The 21,439-nt window shown below is 45.3% G+C and overlaps 1 protein-coding gene and 1 long non-coding RNA gene across 2 annotated transcripts; one reads left to right on the top strand and one right to left on the bottom strand.

Annotated features, from left to right (window-relative positions):
* Positions 1-2,806: 2,806 nt before the first annotated feature.
* Positions 2,807-10,058, bottom strand: LOC132336045 (uncharacterized). The gene is made up of 2 exons (XR_009488795.1): positions 7,745-10,058; positions 2,807-4,567 (listed from the first exon to the last, which is right to left on the bottom strand). It is a non-coding gene; the product is annotated as an uncharacterized LOC132336045 (long non-coding RNA).
* Positions 6,188-20,348, top strand: HNF1A (HNF1 homeobox A). Its single transcript, XM_059863111.1, has 10 exons — positions 6,188-6,522; positions 13,114-13,313; positions 13,423-13,609; positions 13,917-14,155; positions 14,912-15,069; positions 16,487-16,688; positions 17,926-18,117; positions 18,383-18,504; positions 18,798-18,939; positions 19,513-20,348. Exons 1-10 carry the CDS (start codon positions 6,188-6,190, stop codon positions 19,638-19,640), a joined length of 1,905 nt encoding a protein of 634 aa, XP_059719094.1. The 3' UTR covers positions 19,641-20,348.
* The last annotated feature ends 1,091 nt before the right edge of the window (positions 20,349-21,439 follow it).

Genomic DNA, 21,439 nt, shown 5'->3' with positions numbered 1-21,439 from the left:
TCAGTGTTTTTCCCAGCCCTTTGGCCTTGTGGACAGGAATGACCTTAGAGCTCCCAACATAATCAGCACTTTACCCACTTCCTAAAGCTGCTGGAGAATGGATTTGTCAGCCGTGAGGTGGGAACGCTCCAAGGGCCCGACTGGGTCACAGATCCCTGCTGGGCTCAGTGCTGGCAGCTGGGGGTGCTGCAAGGATCAGAGGGTGAGGAATGCTAAACTTCCCTCCTATGCAGTTCAGGCTGGACTAGCTGGAGAAGCTTCCTGCCCTGTTTGATCTCTGCCCTCAGCTTGCACATCCCTGTGCCCATCTCAGTCGAGCTTTGGTGGGCAGGAGAGGAGCAGGGAGGAGTCATGCTCAGGGCTGCAACGGAGGGGTCACAGCCCATTCTCTGAGTTTGGGGGAAAACTCTGGTGTTCCCACATACACACATCCCCTGTCTAAAAAACCAAAAATCTCAGGCTTTGGATAGGATTTGCACAATGGATAAGTTCCTTGCTTTTGTTCTTTTCAGCACAGCAGAAAGACCTGCAGAAATGCTTAGATAATAAATAAATTATTTGGAATCCTCACTCTACTGTGGTGCAAACCTGAATGCCTGGAATGCCTGTTGGTGCTATCCTTTTCATTAATGATAACAGAGTAAATATAAGAAGAAAAAAGAACTTCTCAGTCCTTTTAAATCAATGCAGAGAAAGATAAATCAGCCTTTAGCCTTGTCTTGGTACTAAAGAGCGTTTCCTAATTTTCTTTTTGCTGAGAAGGAGGATGTAAAACTGATATTGGTGTCTATGAAACAATATCCCTGCTTTGTGTTCATATTGAAATAGCTTCCAGTTTCTCAGTCTTGCAAAATTTCCAGCACATTAATTTGGCACAAATGATTTATAGCTGATGAGCAATTAAAGTATAATTTCTTTCCAGCATCTCAGGTTTTGTGACTAGACTATTAAATGATTTTGCAAGCTTGCTCTATCATTACAGGATAGCAGTGGGATGAATTCACAGGAGAAATTTATTCCTCCCTGCAGAGCCAGCATCTACTCTCACCTGCAAACTGGAGCACTGCTTGCATTCCTCAGATAATTTTCTCAGTGTATCTTTTGTACAGTCTCTCTTTGGACCTACAAGAGAGCTTTAGTCTGAATTTCAGTGACAGTTTACTCTGACATTACAAAGTCCTCCCAAAGTACCTGTTCTGCCTGGAACCTTTGATGTAGACTGATGCTTTACTTGGACCTGTCAAGGTATTTCAGAACTAGCAGCAAACAAAACCATTCTTTAAATTATTTTTATATTTGGAAGGGCAGCTCCCAGAGGCAAGCATGGTAGAGAAAAATCAGATAAAAGAACTGGCTACAAAGAGTCCTCACCTCCAAGTTGTTTAAATGTCAGCAGATGACATTTAGCTAACCATGTCTTGATTCTGCTGTAATGGAGGTGGAAAGAACCAGAGGAGCTTCATGTAGACACTTCACCCTTCAGGAAAGGACATGACAGGTGGAGTTGTCAACCCTGCTTTGTTCAGGAAGGAACAAATAGCATGGACAGGAATAGAAAAGGAAGGAAGAAAAACCAAAAACCAAGAGATCCACTTCTGACTGTACGGCTGGGAGCTACATTAGGCTATTTGCTTGTAAAAGCCTTGTGGGATTCCCCTTCACAAACCTAATAGCAACGTGCAGTGACCATGTGTGACACGATTCTCTTCACTACCATCTAGTGGGAAACTCCTTCATAACCCAACTCCAGAGCTGCTCCTGATCTCCACCCTCACCCTCAGCCTGATGTCAGAAACAGGGAATAAGTGGAGGGAGAAAATGAAGATGACTGGGAAGGAGGACACGGTCCTGTTTCCACATACAGACAGGGGAATGTGGAGAGAAAGTTTGTCATTTAAACCCATTTGCCCCATGGATTTACCACAACTCCAAGCTCTGCATCCAGCCCAGCCCACTGATGAAAAAACCCAGCTTCCTTCTCAGTAAAATCACATTTTCCAATTATAATCCCATATTTACACCAAAGACTACTACATTAGAACCTAAATGGGTATATATTGGAAACATTAAAACAGGTATTCAAGCAAGTCCTTCCCCACTGAGATCCTCAGGGTTTGCACAAAGAGCTGAAATCCAACATTGGCAAAACAAAGTATAAATGACAATTATCTCAGATTTTTCACACTCCTGTGTGCCTTTTGGGACTAAGCTCCCAATGCACAAATAATAATCAGTTTTGGTACTCATGTAGCTTTTTTCCCCCCAATAACAGAAATAAGGGTGAAAATTATCATAATAGCTCTCACATTTCAAGGAGGGGATTATGTTAATGTCATTCAGGCCAGTAAAGCATTTATCAGTCACAGCAGGAAGAACAGTAAAATGGTAAAGAATTAGTAAAAGAACCATTTCTCTGTGTTTCATTTGCCAATGGCAATTCTACCACCCTATTCAGGGAATTATATGGGCTCCTTCTAGTAGCACTTTTATCATAAATATATTTAGGCTTTTTTTCCTTCTCTGCATGCTCCTTAAATCCACCTTGTACCAGTCAATTACTGTGGTTTTCATCATGTACACTTCATAATAGATATAATTCAGTACATTAAAACATCAGAGGTAAAAATGGTGTTGATATAGGAGTGAGGGCTTGGGAGTCTATTCTGCCTTCCATGAGGTTCCCAGGACTCTGCTGTCCCTTACTGTGGGTTTGCCCTTATTTAGTGCAATAAGCAGAATACAGACCAGTACATGGAAAATCAGAATAACGTTCCTGTTGTGTACCCATTCATACTTTCATGCAGTGTTCTCAGTGTTAAGTAATTCACTCACTTTATTAGATACAAGGGAGAAGAGATTACTTTGGAACAGTTAATACAAAACCAAATACTGCAAACATGAGAAAAACAAGCAGGTATCTCTTGGTGTCCTCAAACTTTAAGTTTCTCCTGTTACAATGACCAAGTTCATATTAATCAGAGTGACTTGAGAATCAAGTCATGGCCTAGGAAATGGTTACAATTAAGGAAATCAACATAGAGTAAGCACTGGTAATAGATAAAAATGGATATAGGAAACACAAGTCCCCTTATTTCAAATATTCATCCTCAAGGCACAACCCCTGAGTACAATTCAGCTACAGGAGAATATTTTCTGATTATGGCACTCTGCAACTGAGCTCTTCCTCCAATAAAACTATAATCTAGCTTCCACCCTTGACCTCTGCTATTCTCTCACCACCTCAAAACTGCACTTGTAATAAAATCTGAGAAATATGACATTGCAATCCTTAGTGCCAGGCTATAAAATAGGGATGCTGGCTAATTCACAACAGGAATCCCTTTCAGTCTGACCACTAGGCATTTCTAACATTTAAGAAACACTGAAAAGCTCACTGGTTTTCTTGCACTGAGGCTCTGAAATACTTAGTGGGGCTGAGCTATTCACTGGCACAGCCTGGCAGGCTCCAATGAATGGAAAGATGAAAGTAAGTTCATTTGGTTTTTTTGCTAATTGTCCAGGTTCCTATAGTTTAAAACGGACAATTCCAATAGACCAAGGGAAAATTCCTTCAGGATAAAGTGATAGAGAATATTTACCTCCTCCTCAGCATTTGAAATGTTTCATTGTTCAGCTAAGCATTCTCCACATGGCATCCAGTTGTAGCATTCAGGGAGGTCCTTTCATACAAACAGATGTGCACTTTTGGTTTTATAGACTTCAAAGTTCACTGGTCTCAAAAAAAAGCTTCTACAGCTGAAGGTCCTCAAGGCAAGCAGCAGCAGCAGCATCAGGACTTCTGGGTGCATAAAGAATCCTTGAAACCACATAATATAGACATAACTTGTTGCTATGCTTTCTTTTCTTTACAGCTTCCACTGACAAATATTGCTGTTCTTTGTTTAAACTTCCCCATCCCCCCTCAAACATTCAGGTTTATATACCAACAGAATATGGACAATCTTTTTGATAAGAACAGTGGTAATATTTTCCACCTTGGTTTATGTAAAAGAGATCACCATGCCAAAGAGAGGCAGAGAGAAGAAACACAGAATGACAGCATCTCCTCTGTCACATATTGCAAGAGCTCCACAATCTGCTGTGTCTGTTTGCAAAATCCTGGAATTATAAGGACATATCATGCAGAAACTGTATGTTATGGTTGGATACTGTAATTACAATTGAAAATTACTGTTATCAGCCACTAATGTTGTCATGTCTACCTGAGGGGAGGGAATAAAGGAAAACTGTAATAACAAATAAAATGCATGGAAATTGTATCAACACACTGACAGTACAATGCCCAAAATGCTCACCATTCTTTAAATACTCTTGTGATGGGTGCAAAACCAGCACAACTCTTTATTAAGACTATGACCCCAAAAACACCTTTAGAAGCTGAAGCTGTCTTTACATTAATGCTCACATGAACATTTCTTCAAATAAATGTTTTTACGTGGACTCGGAATTCTCACTCGTTTTTAGCCACACAAAGCCGTCAGTATCCATTGGAGCTTTGGTAACGCCCTGCAGGGAGGGGAGGTGGTGCTCTGGGCACAGACCAGATCTGAAATAAAAGGCGAGAGTTAACACAGTCCCAGCGGTGCCTGGAGGGAGGAGGGTCCCTCTGCAGGAACTCTGTCCCGCAGCTGCTGACTCAGGAGCCTGGAGAGCTTGGCCAGTGGTGCCCACGAGGGAAAACAGGAGCCAAGGTCCTCTGCAGCATTGCCTTGGGACACTGCCCAGTCTGGGGACAGCCCTACCAGGCTCTGTTTAGCTCAGGCTGATGGGAGTGTATAGACACAGGCAGCTGCCCCTGGCAAGCTTCCATTGAGACAACAGCTTTACATCCTCCCAGGAGTCACTGGTGTGAGACACTCGTGCATCGAGCCCACGTGTGCACATCAAGTTACTCCCTAATTTAGCCACTCAAAGTAGATATATTCATTCATAACATTTCAGACCAGAATTTAGTCAAAAATATTCCTGGAGAATTGTTTTAAGCAATTCCAGCCAAGCCAGGGATCATGTTTTAGGAAATCACCCAACAGGAGGGAGCAGAACCTCAGAGCAGGGCTGGTATCAGGAAGGGATAGAGGCAGATGATAAAGGGGAACCACAAGCTTGCCCAGAGCACTCATCAGAAGCAGTAGGGCAGTTGATGATAGAGAGGTGTTTGAGCATGACCCAGCACCCAGGGCTCTCCTTTATCAAATACATGAATCACAAGCTCAGAGGGGCAAGCCCTGCAATCCCCCAGATGATGTGGGAACACTGCTCCTGCTCATAGTGGAGCAATAAACATGGCAAGGTACAATGGAGGTACTACTGGTATTTGCACATCAAGATACCCAGCAGCCAAAGGCAGAAATGAAAAAGTCACTTAAGTCATGATGCTCTGCCGCAGAAATCAGCTGGAGGTTCAGAACACCCTGTGAGGTTTGGGAATGTTCACATAAAGCCAGTGGTCACCTGCTCCTCTGCCTGAGGTCACACAAAGGCCAATGCAGCTGCCAGTGTGGCTTTCTCTCAGCCCAAAGCCTTTGGCAGGGCCTGACACTGGCTGTACTTCGCCACTGCCAGAGCTCTAAGCAGGTTCTGTGATATTCCAACAGCAGCACCTTGTCCTGAGCCATGGGCAGCCAGGCACAGCTCCTCCTTTGGGGTACTCTACCTCCTTCCTTCTCCAAAACTAATGGGGCCAGAAGTAAGCCAGAAGTGCTTCTCCATCCCCATCTTCCTAGTGCTCTTTCCATACTCCCTTTTCCGTGCTGCAGATTTTTTATCCCTTCATTTTCTTCTCCTTCTCTCTCCTGCTTCCCTCCCTTTCCCCCTCCCCCTGCTTTCTCTCCCTCTGCACTTTGTGAACTGCTGCGGCAGTGCTGAAGTCCAAAGTTCAGTAACTTGCTAAAGCACACAGATAAATATGAACCTTGGAGAATTTACATTTGCTCCAATGTAAACAGATAGCCAAGGGTCCCTTTATCAGCACTGGCTCAGGACAGTCGTGGGGGGTCTGAAGTGGCTCAATTTTGTATTTTGTTTTTTTTGGGGGGTGTGAAGGCGGGAGGCTGTGCTGTGCCCACTACTGCTGACAGTCGGGCGCGTTACCTCGGGACCATGGTGTAGGGAAGCTGGAAGCAGGACAACCCGAAATTCCACCCCAAGAGACACCAGGCTGAAGACCATGGTCTCCAAGCTGACTCATCTCCAAGTGGAGCTGCTGGAAGCGCTGCTGGAGTCGGGGCTGACCAAGGAGACCTTGATCAAGGCTCTGAGCGAAGCGGAACCCTACGGGCTGCAGAGCGAGAGCCAGCGCGCCATCAATGCCCTCCAGAGCGAGAAAGGGGAGCCCTGCCCCGACATCCCCAACCTCCCCAACGGAATGGGGGAGTCCAGGCCATCGGAAGACGAAACCTCCGATGACGGAGAGGAATTTACCCCTCCAATAATGAAGGAGCTGGAAAACTTGAGCCCTGAGGAGGCTGCTCACCAGAAGGCTGTGGTGGAAAGACTATTACAGTAAGGACAGATTTACTGCTCCTCTTTGCTGCTTTCTTGCACTCTCCCTCTAAATCTCTTTTCCTTTCCCCTTCTCCTCAGTGTCCCTAGTATTCACAATTGATCTAGCTGCACAGAGACAGTCTTCATCCATGCCAGGACTAGCAGCCCCCAAATGCTCTATAAATGCTCACATTTTCCTTTTATCTTGCTTAAAATGCATTAAGGAAGTTATGGAGCCTGATTACATATTTGACATGCTTATAGTATCAGGCTTCAGAATAGTCCAAGGCCTGTATAGCCCTCATCTCTTTGACTGAATGTTAGGGTTTAGGATTTAAATTTTTAACGCAGTTCACAATTTCAGTCATCAGGAAGAAAAAAAAAACAACAACCTGGTCACTCTGAGCTGCTGCTATATTTGTATGAATGATACAGTGAAGCTGTAACATTTCCCTGCTCTACTTAAGGAGAATTATATTGTTAATTTCACTGGGGTTTGCTATAAATTATTGGCCAAAGCCAAATCAAGAGACCTTGTCCTTGTTGCTCTTCTGAGTGTGAAGTCCCCTGACTTTGGTGGGGATTTTTCTTGTAAAAAGCACACACCAAATACATGCAGAGGTTAAACCTGGACAGAACTCTCTGCTGTCTGTCACAGTTACAAAGTACATACACAGCAACAGTGCAACAGCAGGGTTTGCTGCCACACAAATCTGCCTTTGCATACAAACATTTTTGAGATCAAAAGACAGGGAAAGTTCCCTGAATCAATAAGCCTTCAGTAGACTCAGAGAAGCATTCACTCAGTTTCCCATTTGGGATTCTTACTGGGATACAATCCCCATGGGACACCCGAGAGGTTTGTCCAAGCAAGGATCAGGCCCATCCTACCATCCATCACAACAGATTCCTGACTGTTTTAGGGCTATTTTGAAATGACAAGCTGATAGAAGACAGAGGTGCAGCAACATCCTGACAGATGTTGTAAAATCTTCACTAAAAATCCAGCTAGGGACTTTCTCAGGCTTTCTGATCACCCTCTTTCACGTGCAAAGGAAACAACTGGAAATATAATAGCAGAAGTAAACATCAAATCCCACCACAAAAGGCCAGAGCTAAGAAAAGAGCATGACAAGAGTTAGCATTCACTGTAAATACTTAAAAGAAAGCTCCCTGGCAGATTGGGAGTTGATGATTCTGCAGAACCCAAGAGAGGAAAATTCACTGGATCAGCTCTTACCTGTGTGGGAAACCATTCCCATTAATTCTGTCTTCTTCCTGGCCCAGTATGTCTCATTTCTTCTGCACTTCCAGCTCTTCCACATCTTTAAGTTTTCTCTACTTCCTTTACATCTTTCAGATTCTTTTAATCTATTTCCCTTCTCACTGTTGTTTCTGCTGCTATTCCTCCCATTTTGTTGTCTCCTTGGCTGATTCTCTCTCTGCCTCCCACTCTTTTTCTTCCCCTCATCCTTGTCTCCTTCTCATCCTCCTGAGTCTGCGTGCAGGTCTTGGGGCAGTTTGAGCCCAGTGGCACCGGGCGGGCCCTGGCTAGTTACTAATTATCCAATGGCTTTATTATTTCTCTTTTGTCTTATAAATTTATAGATGAAAATACCCTGATAAGCTTTTTGATCATTAACTTTTGATGGTTTGTCAAGTATCTCTCCAGAAAGGAAGCCATGGAAGTTGAGGAAGACCCCCCTGGCTTTGTCCCTTTTTCTCTAATGAGTGGGTGAAGCAGGACTGAAGTGACATCTGCTGTGGTCTAAGAACAGGATGGAGGCAATTCCTTCCTGTCACCCTCACTTCAGCACCAGTTCTGGCTTCTGATCCTCCCTGCCTTTCTAGGATCTTGCTGCCAGTCTTCCCTGTGCTTACCAGCCTCACCACAAGTCTTACCTCTCTTCCAAAGCTGGGACATTAACACTTTCTGACAGTCAGTCTGCTGAGCAGCATTTCCATTTCCCAAATGGAAACTGAGGTACAGACAAATTCTAGGACCTACCTAAACCCCCGAGACAGCAAAGAGGAGACTGGGCAAGGACAGGGATCTGCTAAGCCTCTCACTGGCTCTTAATTACAAAGGCTTTACTCTGAAACATCAGAGATCTCTGTCATCAATCTCCCCCACCACAGGATAGAGCAATTCACTTCTCCTGTTGATGACAATATAAAGGCACCAGAAGCCTCAGTTTCAGAAAAAGATTACAAGTGGAGGTCTATAATAGATCAAAATTAATCAAGTTAAAATGAAAAGAATAGGAAGCCTGTATTGACATGTTTCACATTTCTCATCAAATCAACAGTGTCTAAAAATCTGTTCAAAGCATCTGAACCAGTGGCAGGGGTTGATAATACCTATGAAGTTCTTATCTACTAATAAACTTTTTTTGGTTTTAAGATCAAACCTTTCCATTAATAGCTGCCTTAAAGTAATGACCTTAAAATAGTACTGTAGGTATTGTAAAGCAGGGCAGAACAGTCTATGGCAGAAATTACTTGCAGCAATAGACAAAAGGAAGGCAGGCAACAATCTCCATGCCCAGGGATTCCCAGCAAAAGGTCAATGTTTGCAAAACTATTTCACCATCTACACAAGGGTTTCAAATGCAGAAACCAGATGGAGGCAATTCTCCCTTTAGACAGAAGCCTCTTTGGGCATTATTAACAATTCCTGGTCTGCAGGACAAATTTTAACAGAGAGATTGACTTGTGGGCAGCTATTGCTGATCCAGGAAAGTCTTTGTGTTAGCTGTAGCCACTGCTTGTAAAGCCATTGTTTTATAAAGTAGAATCAGGGAAAGTGTCCACTATTAGGCTTTCCAGGAGCTGGAAAGAGAAAAAAATTGACAGCACCAAAAGACCACTGAAGCTAAAACTGTTTTGAAAAACTCTGGTCAAAGCTGAGTAGAACAGAGAAGATACACCCACAGGACTGGGTGCACTCATGGGTGTTGATTAGATTTTGTCCCTGCAGAGAAAACATGCTAAAAGCAGTTCAGATAAAGGTTTCTCTAGCGGGGACTTCACATAATTTCATTTTGTCCTTTCATATGTCTCACTGATCTCCCGTAGATTTACAGCTTGAATAAAAACATTCTTTCCATATCAATCCACACACAAAACAAATTGCATCTATGATAAGAAATAAATGACTCAGTAGAGAGGTAGAGCTGTGAGGAGAAACTCCCAGAATATAAAGGAAGAAGGAGGCTGCCTTGGGGGAAGGATCATACTACTGCAGGAAAAGCAAATGAAGAGAGGTATAGTGACAATCCACCTGTAGGGCAAGGGCTGAAATTCCACTAGGAAAGAGAGAAATTAAGATAAGCAACAGATTTCCCCTGGAGGCAGGGATAAAAGCTTTCCAGGAGGGAAAAAAGAAAACAAAGATATATAATGACAAAGGTCCAGTCTTTTCCCCTGCTCAGAACGGCTCTAGTTGGGGAATCTGGAGATGAAGCTGCCACACCCCTTTCATTTCCACATATAAACCAAGATGAGGCAAACCAGGCCAAGTTCAACAGAAAGGAACCCTGCCAGCATGGATGGTCTTACCTTCCCTCTGCCCAGCCTGCCTCCAGGCTGGGCACTGAGTTGGGGAGCAGCTCCAGAGCAAAGGGCCGGGGGATGGTCCTGAGCACTTCACAGCTCTGAACCTCTGCTTGAGCAGGGTCGGGTCCAAAGCAGCAATTCAGAACCCACCTCAGGGAAATGAAGGCTTCTCCCACCTGAGAATCAGAACAGGAAAGAAGGGAAGAGAGAGTGAATGAGGAAGAGGAGAAGAAAGGAAAGAACAAAGGCAAAATAAAAAGTCAGGAAAAGTGAAGGAGGGAGAAGGTCCCCTGAATGTTACATCTCCAGCTCTCTGGAATGGGTTTTCTTTAATGCTAACAACTTGATATTTACTTTCCATTTAAATTTGAGATGTTGCTATAAATTATCAACCAGCCTCTTGTTCCCTTTGAGTTTATAACTAACTACCTGGGTTACTTATTGTTCAGGTAACAAAAGGGAGGTGAAAACGCCCTTAAAAAGTGACCTCAGAACTAAGAAAATGGGAAGCTGACATGGAGAGAGGACCCTGGCCCCTGTGGTGGGGATGAGCCATGGAGAAGGGCTATGCTCACATGGCAATAAGCAACTGAGAGCAGGAGAACAAGACTTCAGGAGAAGGAAGTAAAAGCTACCTGTGTGAGACCAACCAGGAGAGAGATTAAACCCTGGAGAACAAGACCCTGGGGAGACAGTTTGCATCTGAGGAGAAAGGAAAACTAAAAAGCAGAAAACAGTCTTGGAGATAGGGAAGGAGAGCTTGAGCAAGGCAAACTTATTTGTGCAGTTCTGACTCACTGAAACAATTGAGATTTGGCTGTAACAACAAGCAGGAGAACCCAGTTTAGAGTGAAATCCTCCCCTCTGACAGTCAATGATATTCTTTTAGCTAGTGAAAGAGAAGAGGTTGCAACTTCTGACATCTTAGCCTGTGATGGAGGCTCTGCAGGAACTGTGTATCTGAGCAAGGGTTCAGCTGGCCAGACTGCCATCACTTGGACTGTGGGGTAGCCTTGGGCCTAAAGCACTTGCTGCTTTGCTTTTGCAGACTGGCCTTTGACAATGAACAGAGCAGCCAGGATTTCATACAGCTGTCCTAGGAAATCACACTGTACTAAGATTCCCTGCACTATTTTGCATCACAAAGCTCCCTGCTGAGTCAAAAGAAGACAAAACCCACAAGTCTTTAAGCACTGTGAGAAGAGACTCACAGAACCTACTGGTTTATTCCTGCCACAAAATGAGGAGCTCAACAGGGGAGACAAAACTCACTCGACTGGGGTGCAGAAAGGAACTAACACATAACAGAGGCTTCCATCAGTGGCAACACAGTCTTTGCTCTTCCCATCTGAGCCAGAACTCAGATTAAAGAGGCCAGCTTCCTAGTCAGAGGCTTTTCTCCTCTATACAGGGACTTGGACAATGAACACAGGGTGCAGGTGCTGGCCAGACCATCACAAGTACAAAGGCAGGAGACTGGTTTAGGCAGCAGGAGGGAAAAAGAAAGAAAGAAAGAAAGAAACAAAAACAACCATGAGGAAAGAAAAGCTTTCTTAAATTCAGCTCAGATTGAGGGTTTTGAAAGACAAAGATAGCTAAGGGAAGATGCCAAAAATCAGAAGCCTCTATGGCAATAGCTCCAATGTAAAAGAGAAACAAATGTTCTATTTTAAGCAGGTTTTCAAAAAGCTGTAACTGACACCATTTGTGTCACACTTTAACTGCTGTGGAGCTTGCTCCTTGGACTAGGCAGCCCCTGGGAGAGGGGCTGCAGGGGAACAGAGATAAGGGTGTTTGTACTGAGAGAACAGGTGTGGACTTTGTCCTCCTTATCACTGTGCAGCCTCTGGCAACCTCCTGAGTCAACAAAGCCATGAACAGCACAGTTGTTGCCTGCTGCTCAGACATGTGTGCTCTTGTGACAGTTTCTGCACCATCCCAGGCACCTTTTTTCCTCCCCACTGCCCCTTTGATGCTGGTGTTGAATATGACACCAGTGTCTTCCTACAGCACTGCAAGCCATTTCCTCCAGACATTTCACACAGAAGGCACAGAAGGATGCTCCTGTTCAAAGTGAGCCAGGAGCTGTTCTGCAGAGGTGCTCTGGCACTGCTTGGATTTAGACTGATGGATTTCACATCTTTATTTCTACTGTGACTTTCAGCTGGGCTGAAATCAATACACATAAAGTCACAGTCATGCTTTCTTTATTTTCCTCAAGAACCTTAATGGATATTCTAACTGGATATCATAAACCCCAGAGGATCACATCAATTATAAAATCACAAACTGATCCTGACATTTTGTAAGCAGGTCTCAAATAGTTCTTTTCCTTCAGCTGTTACCCAAAGGAGGGCAGCAATAGGAGGAATTAGTGGTTTGCCTGTAGTTCTATATTGCATTTAGAAGCTCTGAGTAGATCTAGGTGTGAACCAATGTGTTGGAGTAACACATAGCAGATGTGTAAGAACATAATTCTGGATGATTTGTCACATATATATGCATACAGAGCTGTCATGTCACAGCATAATGACAGCCTGTTTCCATTGGCTGAATCATTGCAAGGCAACCCAGCCTGGACCAGAATCAGGGCACGAGTCAAGTTCAGTCTAGTATCACAATCAATCTGTCTTGGAAAACTCACTACATCTGCCCCATCTGCTTTAATGAGAGGGGAATAGAGAATAAAAGTAATGTAGGGAAAGGGAAGAGAGAGGTAGCCTCTGTGTATTGGGAAATTCCCCTGGTAAGAAAAGTCTCCTCCTAAGGCCAGGCCACAGCACTTCAAAGGAAGCCACTGTTACATCTTTTGCACTTTATCTCCAATGTCAAACAGTTTTACCCTGCATGCAGAATCAAAACTGAGCAAAGCAGCACACGAGGAACAGCTTTCTCCACTGCAGGCAATGAGCACTCTGGCCTCACCAAACATGATGGTGATGACTGACAAGTGCCCCATAGGAGCTACTGCTGCACTTCCTTGAAACCCAGGTCTGCTGAGAGCAGGTGTTTGATCTCCCTCCCCTGAGAAATGTTTTCTGTTCCTTCCAGAGAGGATCCCTGGCGAGTAGCAAAGATGGTGAAATCTTACCTCCAGCAGCACAACATCCCTCAGCGTGAGGTGGTGGACACCACAGGTCTGAACCAATCCCACCTCTCACAACACCTCAACAAGGGCACTCCCATGAAGACCCAAAAACGGGCAGCCCTGTACACCTGGTATGTCCGGAAGCAGCGAGAGGTGGCCCAGCGTAAGTATGGCAACAACTGCTCTCCTGCCTCAGGGTCATAAAGGCTTCTGCTGTCCTTACTCCTCATTGTTTTCACAGAAAACATCCCCTTGTCCCTTTGTGCTTGCAGAATTCACACATGCTGGCCAGGGTATCCTGACAGATGAGCCCATGGGAGATGACCTGCCCACCAAGAAGGGAAGGAGAAACCGCTTTAAGTGGGGTCCTGCCTCCCAACAGATCCTGTTCCAAGCCTATGAGAGGCAGAAAAACCCCAGCAAAGAAGAGAGGGAGGCACTGGTGGAAGAGTGCAACAGGTAAGGTGGGCGTGTGTCTTTGAGGAAGAGGGGCACAGCAGGGTCCCTCTGCATTCTGGGTGTTTGCTGGTGCTGCTGGGAGGCAGGGCAAAGGTACAGCACTGAGTGGCACCACTGAAACCAGCCATGCTTGAATTAAATGCCACAACTGATGATTCCTTGTCCAGAGAGCACAAGGAGTGCCTCAGGTCTGGCAGGAGCCTTCCACGCAGTGTACCAGACCACAGCCACTTCGGGGCTGTGCACTTACTTTGTGTCTCTGAACAAGCCCAGCCCAGCAAGGCTCTTCTTGTGCTTTTCCCAACAGGGCAGAGTGTATTCAGAGAGGTGTTTCCCCATCTCAGGCCCAGGGACTGGGCTCAAACCTGGTGACAGAGGTCAGAGTTTACAACTGGTTTGCCAACCGCAGGAAGGAGGAGGCTTTCCGGCACAAGCTGGCCATGGACACCTTCAGCGGCCCGCAGCCCGCCTCGGCCCCGCCTCTCACCCCGCACAGCTCCTCCTCCCTGCAGCCGCCACCGGCCCTCTCGCCCAGCAAGGTTCACGGTAAGAAACAGCCAGAGGAGATCTGGACCTCCCCAAAATCAACTGCCTCCCAAGTCCAGCCCTTTAGGAAATGAATCTACAGATAGAAAAAGCAGACTTGCTACAGGGGAAGAGCAAAGGTGACACAGAGAGCATGTTTCTGGGTGGGGAGAGTGGCTAGAATGTCAAGGGAGATAAAATTCAGTAACAAAACCCACAGCCAAAGCTTCTCAATTACTGTGAGGCCTCCCGGCTAGCAGGCACCAACCCCAAATTTCCTATTCCAGGAGTCATGACTGCCTATCAGAAGTCAGTTCCATGCCCTTAGAGTCATGTGTGCCCCTTACTCCTTTCAATGCCAGCCCCATCAGACTGACAGTTTTTAGGCATGAGGAAAAGTCATCCTCCATCCAGAAAGAGCACAGCTTTGTCAGCTTCATGGGCCAGAGCTGGGGGTTGCTCTTACTCTGGGGAGAGAGGATCTCACCAGACTCCTCTCCACAGGCACATCCAGAGGGGTGCTTTCCTGCTCCCTGCAGGAAGGTGCTTTCCTGCTCCCTGGCACTCACAGCCAGTGTTTGAGGAAGCAGTTACCCCAAATTACAGGGGAAGTCAGGGCAGGGAGTGAGTGCCTGTTCTTCTGGTTCCCCTACTGACCACTAAGTACCTGCCCAAATATCTGGTGCCAAGTGCCTGCAGAGAAACTGAATTTAGTGCCTGCCTAAGTTTCTCAGTTTCTCACTTGTGACAACCAATTTCCCTCCTGTTGTGATGCAGGAGTGAGGTACAACCAGCAGCCAGCCAGTGAGGCAGAGTCCTCCAGCAGCAACCACCATGGGAACAGCTCCATGGTGACCACCCAAACCATCCTGCATCAGGTTTCTCCCCCTGGACTGGAGCCCAGCCAGAACCTGCTGAGCACAGACACTAAGCTGGTAAGTGAGGGATACTCCTGTTCTGCTGACTGGGACACGTCAGGCCATCTGCCTGTGGTTATAATATGAACTATTCACAGGTATTTTCTGTAGAATATTCTCAAACCCACCTTTGTATGTTACATATGTAACAATATGTTACAATATGTAACATATTGTTACATAACCTGTTATGTAACAATATGCTATATTAGAGACACACTGCACTGGCCATGTAAGACCAATATGTGCCCTCTAGACTGTGGTGAGGGCAGGTATTAAAGCATGAAAGCAAGGAGACATTTCCTTATGAGGAATTAAAACAGTCTGTTCTGGAAACACAGCACTCAAGGCATGACAAGAGTTCCTTCTTCCCAGGAAACCCTATTCTCTCCTCCTTCCCACAGAGAGATTCTCATCTCATCCCCGACTCTTATTTGGACTCTACCCATCCCAAGAGTTGATCAGACCAGTGGGACTACCAGAACACAGACCCACACTTACATCTAGCTTACCTGTAAAAATGAAGCCCAAGAGCCTGGATGCAGACATGTACTGGATAATTAGATTGCCTCCTCAAAGCCAACTTCCCTCTGAGATCTGATCAGACCTTTTCCCACATCATTAACAAAGAAGCATCAGAACTACATGACTGATCATTCTCAGTCTGCACATGTTCCCTTGTTCTCAGAGAAAAAGGCAGCAGAAGTTTGCATTAGCACAGGCTGGCTGGAGGCTAAGTTAAGGTTGCTAAAAATAAGTATGATTTAAATCTCATCAGTCACTCACTTTGCTGGCTTTCTGGTATCTTGCTGAAGAAAATAAGTCTTTCACAAGGTCCTGAAAATCTTCTGTGTCTGTGCTCTAAAACTGATATCAAGGTGGTTTGTCCCACTGTTTAACCTCTAGGGCTTATTCTTACTAAAGATTCCTTACAGCTTTTTGTCTGAGGGGAGAGAAAAGAAGTATAATATGAGGCATTTAACTTTCTCTATCAGCCAAATCACTAGAATTCTTTTTTGCTCTTCCACAATACTGTGACTACAGGTCCCTAAAGGAAAGAAGAACTCCTGGGTTCCGTGCTGAATTCTCCTACTAGAATTACCATGTGAAGTTACCTGAGCCTCTTAATTTCCCTGAGCTTCACCCTCTGCCCTCAGCTATGAAACAGAAGATGATCTTTCCCTATAGAGAACGCAGTGGGCTTAATATCATTCTTACAATTTCTTAAATGTGAAAGAACTAAACCAGCAGGGATTTACTCTTAGTGTGTCAAGAGCTGACCTGTGCTAGTTAATGATGAGCACACAGGAACTGCAGACAAGGATATGTGAAACCCTTCCAGTTAGCAGGGGGAAGAGCAGGAAGAAAAGTGTTTGTCACAGCTTTGGGTCCCGCCTGCTGCAGGTGGCACGTTCAGGGTTCTCCTTTCCCACAGGTATCAGCTCCTGGAGGAACTCTCCCTCCTGTCAGCACCCTGACTGCCCTGCACAGCCTGGAGCAAAGCCCACACACGCTGAGCCAGCAGACCCAGAACCTGATCATGGCATCCCTGCCGGGGGTCATGGCCATCGGGGCGGGCGAGACGCCGTCCCTGGCGCCCGCCTTCACCAACACGGGAGCCTCCACGCTGGTGATCGGTGAGTAGAGGCTGCAGGGCTCTGCTTCCTGCACAGCAACACCTGCCTCTCCTTGGCACAATTACCTGCCCCATTTTCAAAGCCTTAGCACTAAGCTGGCAGTGATACAAACCTGAGGAAATTGTCACCAAAGATCAGCAGCACTGTTGGCGGGTACCAGGGGATTAAGGACAGGTGTTCCTCGTTCATGGGAGAATTAAGTTACACACAAAACCCACGTTTTAAGAGTAAGGGACTTTTACAATCTATTCCTATGCCAATGTTTTGGTTTGCTGCTCTTCATCTTTCCAAATATAAATATAATACTTCCTTAAAATGATGAAAATTAAAGCATGTTCATAGTGCTTGAAAGACAAAACATCCTGTTCCACTTCCTGCAAAGAGCAGCACATGCCTTTGGAATCCACAGCAGTAATTACTATTTTTTTTTTATATTTTTCATTTTGACAGCTTTTCTGGACTTTTATGAGATTTCTTTTCATTCCAAGACTAGTCTACTGCCAAAGTGCATCTCATTAGAGGAAAGGAAAATAAAGTGTATACTCTTCTCTTACACTTTCTTCCAAGGAAGAAAGAGGCCTTGTTTTGTTCCATGGTGACAGCTGTGAACTAATTTCCATTTCTTCCCAAGATTGTGATATGGATTTGAATTCTGTACAAACAAAAAAAAAAACCAAAACAAACTGGAGTGCTGGAGAGACCTGCAGATTTAGAGTCTGGACAGTTGTAGGAAATAGGCAGTAATGTGTGAAACCTTCTACCTGTCTCACTGATTCAAACTCCTTAATTTGGCAGCCCTAGCAAAAAGAGTTGAAACTCCATTCCACGTGGCTGGACAGCTACAGCCTGGTTGTCTGTGTTGCCAACAGTTTCATAAAATGAAAAGAGTAAATTAACTGGGCACTGAAGGTGATGCTCTGAATTTATTTTTGAGCAAGGCCTCCCTGGTGATCACTAAACTGGAAAAGACATTATACTGGTACACAAGAATGTAGACAGGAGCAAACACTGGAAACCAGAGGCGGGTTTATGCAGTTTTTGGACATTTCCACTTTGCTCTCACAGGCATGAAATCTATCCTTAATCACAGACAACCAAGGGAACACCTGAAAAGCAGCATCTAAAATCACCCTGCAGTGACAGGCTGCCCCAATGGCTGTTTCAGATGTCTCAATTGCAGAGCAGCCCCACTCCTCTTGCAGTGTGGACACCACTGGCATCAGTCCTTGTTTTCCAGGCCTGGCCTCAACCCAGCCCCAGAGTGTTCCTGTAATAAACAGCATGGGGAGCAGCCTCACTACCCTGCAGCCTGTTCAGTTCTCCCAGCAACTGCACCCATCCTACCAGCAGCCCCTCATGCAGCAAGTCCAGAGCCACATCAACCAGAGCCCCTTCATGGCTACCATGGCTCAGATACAGAACCCTCACGGTAAGAACATAAACTCATTTACTGAAGTAAAGAAAAATAAAGACACTGTTCCTTGAGTGCATTTGCTGGGTCCTTGGGCTTACAGCACTCTCTTTTCCTCCTCTGTTATTGTTGCTCTAATTATGAAATTATTTGTCTATTGCATTTATCTCCCTGTCCCTCCACTCCCAGCACTTTGGAGACAGACAGCAGGTCCCACTGCATGAGGAGAACAACTCAGCCAAAGCTCCAGCACCCACATGATGTTGTTTTCTTTCATGTACAGCTCTTTATGGCCCCAAATCTGAAGTGACTCAATACACACATGCAGGCCTCTTACCACAAACCATGGTGATAACAGACACAGCCAATCTCAGCGCCCTGACCAACCTGACACCAACTAAACAGGTAACAGCCTTTCTTTAGCCTTTGTTCCCCCTCCTGAGAGCTGCAGCAGCCTGCAGGCAGCTCCTTGCATGTCAAAGAGCTTTTGGGTGTGTCTATGCCATCCCAGCAGAAGCATCTTTCTCCTCTCCTGGCCCTGCTGGGACCAGCTGCAGTACTGGAGGCACTGGAGCAAGTTCTTCACTGCATCACCCAGGAGGATTTCACCTCCCCAGAAACTGCACCTGCTCAATGATTCTCTCACAGCTGTTAGAAGGGATGTAGAAGCCAGGCACTATTAACTCTCTTTTCTCCAGGCATTCACACCTGACTCAGAGACCCACACCGAGTCTGGGATGCACACACCAGTGTCACAGGCACCAACAATCCATCTACAGAACCAAGACACAACAATCCAGCACCTTCAGCCAGGCCCACGCCTCACCTCGAGCCCTGCTGGTAAGAGCAGCAGCCACTGTTGTGGCTCTTAAGCCATGTACTGCCTAGTTTTTCTTGCCAACACTGTAAAATCCAGTTAGAAAATGGTAATTGGGGCTCTCAATTCCCTAAATTGGCTCTGCCAGTGTCCTGAGGGGTTTGAAAAGTCAATACAAGGAAAAGATTCAGAGCACAGTCCGTGTAAGGCCAGAAATTGGCCCCTTCAGAAAGGCAAATACCTTAAAAAAAATCAACAAAAATCAGTGCAAATGAGTACCCAGTCCTGTGGGCAATTTTCAGGGCTGAGAAGCCCAAGACTCCCTCATCAAGACTCCAATTGGGTCTTCCCAGTTCTAAGAGGAGAACTAGGACATCAGCTAGAATACTTAGAACTGAACTCTCTGGAGATTGCTGCCCTCAATGTTTTCAGGCTGGCTGTGGACCCAAGCCAGGTATTTAGCAGCACACAAAGCACACAGACAAAAGCAGTTATGCCCTAAGCCAGGAGAGCACAGCCATGCTGGAAATGGGGTGTACATGCAATAAGGGGACTGATGAGAATCTGCAATTGACTTCTGCCTATACCTTTGGCAGTGTCCTCCAGCAGCCTGGTGCTGTACCAAAGCTCTGACTCCACCAACAGCCACAGCCAGCTGCTGCCATCCACTCACAACGTCATTGAGACCTTCATCTCCACACAGATGGCATCTTCCAGCCAGTAACCACCACCAGCAGCTCCTGAGTGACTGCCACAACCAACCTGCCAGGTGCAACTCCAGCCGTGTTTGCCACCACAGCCTCACACAAACCCCTGCTCAGCTGCCTCCAGGAGAGAAAAAGTCTCAGGCTCAAGACAGAAAACATGGACAGATGATGCTGGCACTGCTGAAATCCACTGCCACCCCCCCAAAAAAAACCTCCAGCAAACCTTAACCCCAGCAGCCAGCTCAGAATGGCCAGACATCCTTTTGTGGCTGCCCAAGAAGGAATCCCAACAGTGTCAGGACGTGGATGGGACTTGAATCCACTCAGCTTTCATCAAGCTGGGCCTGTATGAACCTGTCAGCACCAGACTAAACCATGTGGGAAAGAGCAAGGCTGAGCTGCCAAGGAAGGGACGCCACCTTTAAACACTCTGCTCTGCTGTAAGGAAGCACCAACAGGAACTATAAGAAATAACAGAACCTTGGAAGTTCCTGACTTTGCAATGAGAATAACCAAGAAACAGATTTGGGAATGGCTTGGCACAAACCTGTCAGTATGGGATCACTGACAAGCTATAAATCCTTAACTAACTACCAAAATACCAAACATTCTCAGTTAAAAATGACCTGCTCTAAAATCATGCTATCCTAGTGGAAATGGCTTGGTTGTTTTTGATATAGCTCTGCTTTGTTTTAAATGCAGAAATTAAAGTTTAACAGCTGCAAGGAGACTCCAGTTCTCTGCATTAACCCTGTGGATTCTCATCTCACCTGCTGAATGATTTGCAGGATGGCATTCCCCACTGGCCAGCCCAGCACCTGGGAGGTTCCCATGCTCCACACAGGGTAGAGGTTCCTTCAGTTTTCTCTATAAACACTCAGCCTGGATTCATTTTACAGAACATGGCTCATTCTCAGCTTCCATGTAGGCTTGATTTGTAGTTCTTGGTATGCAAATAACTGCCCAGGGGTCTAAGGGTCTTGCTTGCACTAAGTGAAGAGTTTTAGTCCCAAGGATCTCCTTATGTAATTCCTCTTCTAAATATTCCTATTTACTCTCAACATCCACATCACTGATACATCATTAGCCAGACATGAAAACAGCCCCAGCTAACAGGTTTTTGTCTGTGACTGAAACTGAGCTACTCTTTTAACTGTGAAATGCATGAAAAACCTTGAGACTGGAAGGGAGAACTGAAAAAGCCCAACAGTGAACTCTTCAGTTATCATATCTGGGAATTTCAAAATTGCAGATGTCTGTGAAAAGTTTCATTGATAAGAGCTTCCTCTAGATACCATCAACAATTTCAGTAACGAGATTCTCTGAGGAATTGTTTCCTAATTTCCCATGTACACCAGCTGGAAATAGATCTAATTTCCAGTTAGCATAAAAATAAACCCAAAACAATGCAAAAGGAAATGTTTAGGCCACCATGCATCTGAAAGCCCAGGTTTAAAATTCAGTACACTGAAGTTTTAACTGCACATAAGACAAGTAACTTCTGCTGGCACATTCTGTTAGATTATAAGCCAAGTTTCTCCTTAGCTTTCCCATTTTTGGATGCCAGCTGTGTTTTCTTGACTAAAAATCAGCAAGAATCTTACAAAGATTTCCCATGCTCAAAGAGATACACTTCACTCTTCTGGTTTCTCTAATCTGGCTTTCTGAACTTCTGAATTGGCCATTAAGTTGGATTTCCCCAAACCCAGGAATTTTAATAACACAAGTATTTATCAGTAACAGTTAATCTCCTGAAAGACTGGGAGGTGAAGAATAAACAGACAAAGAGTGAAAACTACCAAACCTCACAGTATTT

The sequence above is a fragment of the Haemorhous mexicanus genome, chromosome 19 (assembly GCF_027477595.1).
Source record: "Haemorhous mexicanus isolate bHaeMex1 chromosome 19, bHaeMex1.pri, whole genome shotgun sequence".
Classification (NCBI taxonomy): domain Eukaryota; kingdom Metazoa; phylum Chordata; class Aves; order Passeriformes; family Fringillidae; genus Haemorhous; species Haemorhous mexicanus.
Note: the sequence above shows the minus strand (reverse complement) of the source record. Positions and strands in the feature narration are given on the sequence as shown.

What these genes read in the sequence shown, in the direction of transcription:
- HNF1A (XM_059863111.1), top strand. Translation starts at nt 6,188, where the DNA reads ATGGTCTCCAAGCTGACTCATCTCCAAGTGGAGCTGCTGGAAGCGCTG. An exon ending in CTCGCCCAGCAAGGTTCACG is followed by an intron (nt 14,156 to 14,911) that starts GTAAGAAACAGC and finishes GTTGTGATGCAG; the next exon opens with GAGTGAGGTACAACCAGCAG. An exon ending in ACCTGACACCAACTAAACAG is followed by an intron (nt 18,505 to 18,797) that starts GTAACAGCCTTT and finishes TCTTTTCTCCAG; the next exon opens with GCATTCACACCTGACTCAGA.